General features: G+C 46.5%; 1 protein-coding gene across 1 annotated transcript; it reads right to left on the bottom strand.

Annotated features, from left to right (window-relative positions):
• Window positions 1–624: 624 nt before the first annotated feature.
• Window positions 625–1,015, bottom strand: LOC118633573 (protein S100-A14-like). The gene has a single exon (XM_036267481.1). The coding sequence runs from the start codon at window positions 937–939 to the stop codon at window positions 625–627; it is 315 nt and encodes a 104-aa protein (XP_036123374.1). The 5' UTR covers window positions 940–1,015.
• Between the last annotated feature and the right edge of the window lie 1,410 nt (window positions 1,016–2,425).

Below are 2,425 nucleotides of genomic sequence, written 5' to 3'. Positions count from 1 at the left end.
ATCATTCTTTAAATGCCCACGCACCCAGCTGGTTCTCTCATCCCAAGGTCACACCCTCCTTACCCTGTCCCCCACCTGCTCTCTCACGTCCCTTGCCCTAGCCCAAAGGCAGTCTGGGAGGAGGCTGGGGAGGAGCTGGAGGCAGGAAGGTATAACACTGGACAGACAGCTAGTTTGGTTGGGGAAGAGATTAGGAAGGGTAGGTTCTTAGAGACCATTTTCAATACCAAATATCCAGCCCTATTCCCAGCCCCTTTCAAATCATTCCCGTAGTCCAGCTCCTCTCTGCCCTGCACCCACTACCAAATGGTGTGGCCCTTACACCGCCACTACTCCTCCACATACATCCCTGGCCCCAACCCGCCCCCTGAACCTCCCTCTGATGGGGATTCCTGGACCCATTAGCTCCTCAGAGCTCCCTCCCGAGGATGAAGTGCGGGGACACCCACCCCTCACCCTCGCAAGCTAAGTGCCATTATGAACCACCGGAACCCTGCAGAGGTGAGACAGGTGTGGGCTGGGGGACAGTAAGGTGATGGTAAAGAGAGCAGTTTTATTTCCAGGCCAACAGTCTCTAAGGCCCCCTTTGCCCAATATCCCCCCAAGAATCCCAGGGGAAAGTTCTCAGCTCCCCAGGACAGGGCTCTCCAGCTTCACACTATTGGCTACTTCTCCAATCAGTTCCCAGAAACTCCCAAACTCCAGTTTAGAGTTGTTACAGCTGCCCAGGTTGGCGATTCTCTCTTCCAGCCCACAGTTGCTGGGCATAAGGTGAGGCAGCTGCTGGGTCACCAGGTCCTGTCGTTCAGAGGGGGTCAGCGTCTCCTTCCCACCTTCCACTGAGTACTGGTGGAAGTTCTTGATGAGGGTCTCAATGGCCCTCTCCACGTCTCTGAACTCCTGGGCATCCTCGGCATTGGCTGACCGACACTGTCCCATAGTGCCCGGTGTGCTTGTCCTTTGGTGAGAGTTGTTCTACAGCCTGCCCCGGAGGAGCCAATGGCTCATGATCCGCCTGCTGACAGCCTCTGAGACAGGACAGGATGGTTGTTGAATTTTTTAAAATGCTGTTTTTTCATCTACTGAGATAATTGTATTCTTTCTCTTTTATGTTCTGTCAATTGCCTTTTAAAAATATTAAGCCAACTTTGTATTCCTGAAATACATCTAACTTGATATTGATGTATTAGTTTTATTTTGTTGCTGGATTTGGTTTGCTAACATTTTATTAGGGCTTTGCATTATGCTCCTGAGAATGTAATGGCCTGGAATGTTCATTTCTCATAATGTTTTATCAGTATGTATTATCAAAATTATGTTGGCCTCATAAAGCAAGTTGGGAAGTATTCCCTCTTTGTAGTCTTTGTAAAGAGTTTGCATAAGATTGGTATAGTACTTGTCAATTCTGTTTCTTTGAAGCTATCATATATCAGTTTATAATCCCCTTTGTGGTTCTTAACAATAGCCTTAGTGGTAATATTCACTACCGTTTTCTTATTCAGAGGTTTTCATTTTTATTTATTTATTTATTTTAAAATATGTTTTTATTGATTTTTTTAGAGAGAGATAGAAGCATCGATGTCAGAGAGAAACACCAATCGGCTGCCTCCTGCACGCCCCCTACTGGGGATTGAGCCTGCAACCTGGGCGTGTGCCCTGACCAAGAGTCGAACTGGGGCAATGCTCAATCCACTGAACCACACCGGCCGGGCGGTTTTCATTTTTAGAGAAATTGTTTGTCTTCTAAATTGGTAAAATGCCAGAATATGGGGAGTTTCTCCTCATTCAACTCCTCATTAATGTCCTTAGCAAGTAGCTGTTCCCTCGCTGAAATAGGGTTGCAGACAATGATGTCAGGGAATTCTGGCTGATGCAAGTTTTCCAAAGTTCTATTTTTTTCCCCCTCTGGAAACTTCAAATGTTATCAATGCAGCCACTAATATTAATTGTATTCCTTGTACTTTGTACTGACAGGCTCACTCCATCCATTTTTTGAGAAAATATCTACTAAACACTGAGGTCTGAAAACCAGTTGGTCGATAAGTAGTTCCTTCAAGTACACATGGAGAAAAAGTGGCTCGTTCAGCCATCCCTCGACAGCACAACGGCTTTTCTTCAAGATACATTGTACTTCACAGACAGCAGGTTAAGAGGACTGCTACCGTCCCCCTGGTGTGGCTCGGTGGTTGAGCATTGACCCATGTACCAAGAGGTTGCTGGTTCGATTCCCAGTCAGGACACATGCCCAGGTTGTGGGCCTGATCCCCAGTGGGGGGCATGCAGGAGGCAGCCAATCGATGTTCTCTCTCATCGATGTTTCTATCTCTCCCTCTCCCTTCCTCTCTCTCTAAAATCAATAAAGAAAAAAAGAAATAAGAGGACTGGTACCAAATGGTTGCAACTTTTTTTTTTTTTTTAATCCTCA

This window comes from Molossus molossus, unplaced genomic scaffold, assembly GCF_014108415.1.
Source record: "Molossus molossus isolate mMolMol1 unplaced genomic scaffold, mMolMol1.p scaffold_m16_p_18, whole genome shotgun sequence".
NCBI lineage: Eukaryota > Metazoa > Chordata > Mammalia > Chiroptera > Molossidae > Molossus > Molossus molossus.
The sequence above is the reverse complement of the archived record's forward strand: the minus strand, read 5'-3'. Positions and strand labels throughout refer to the sequence as shown.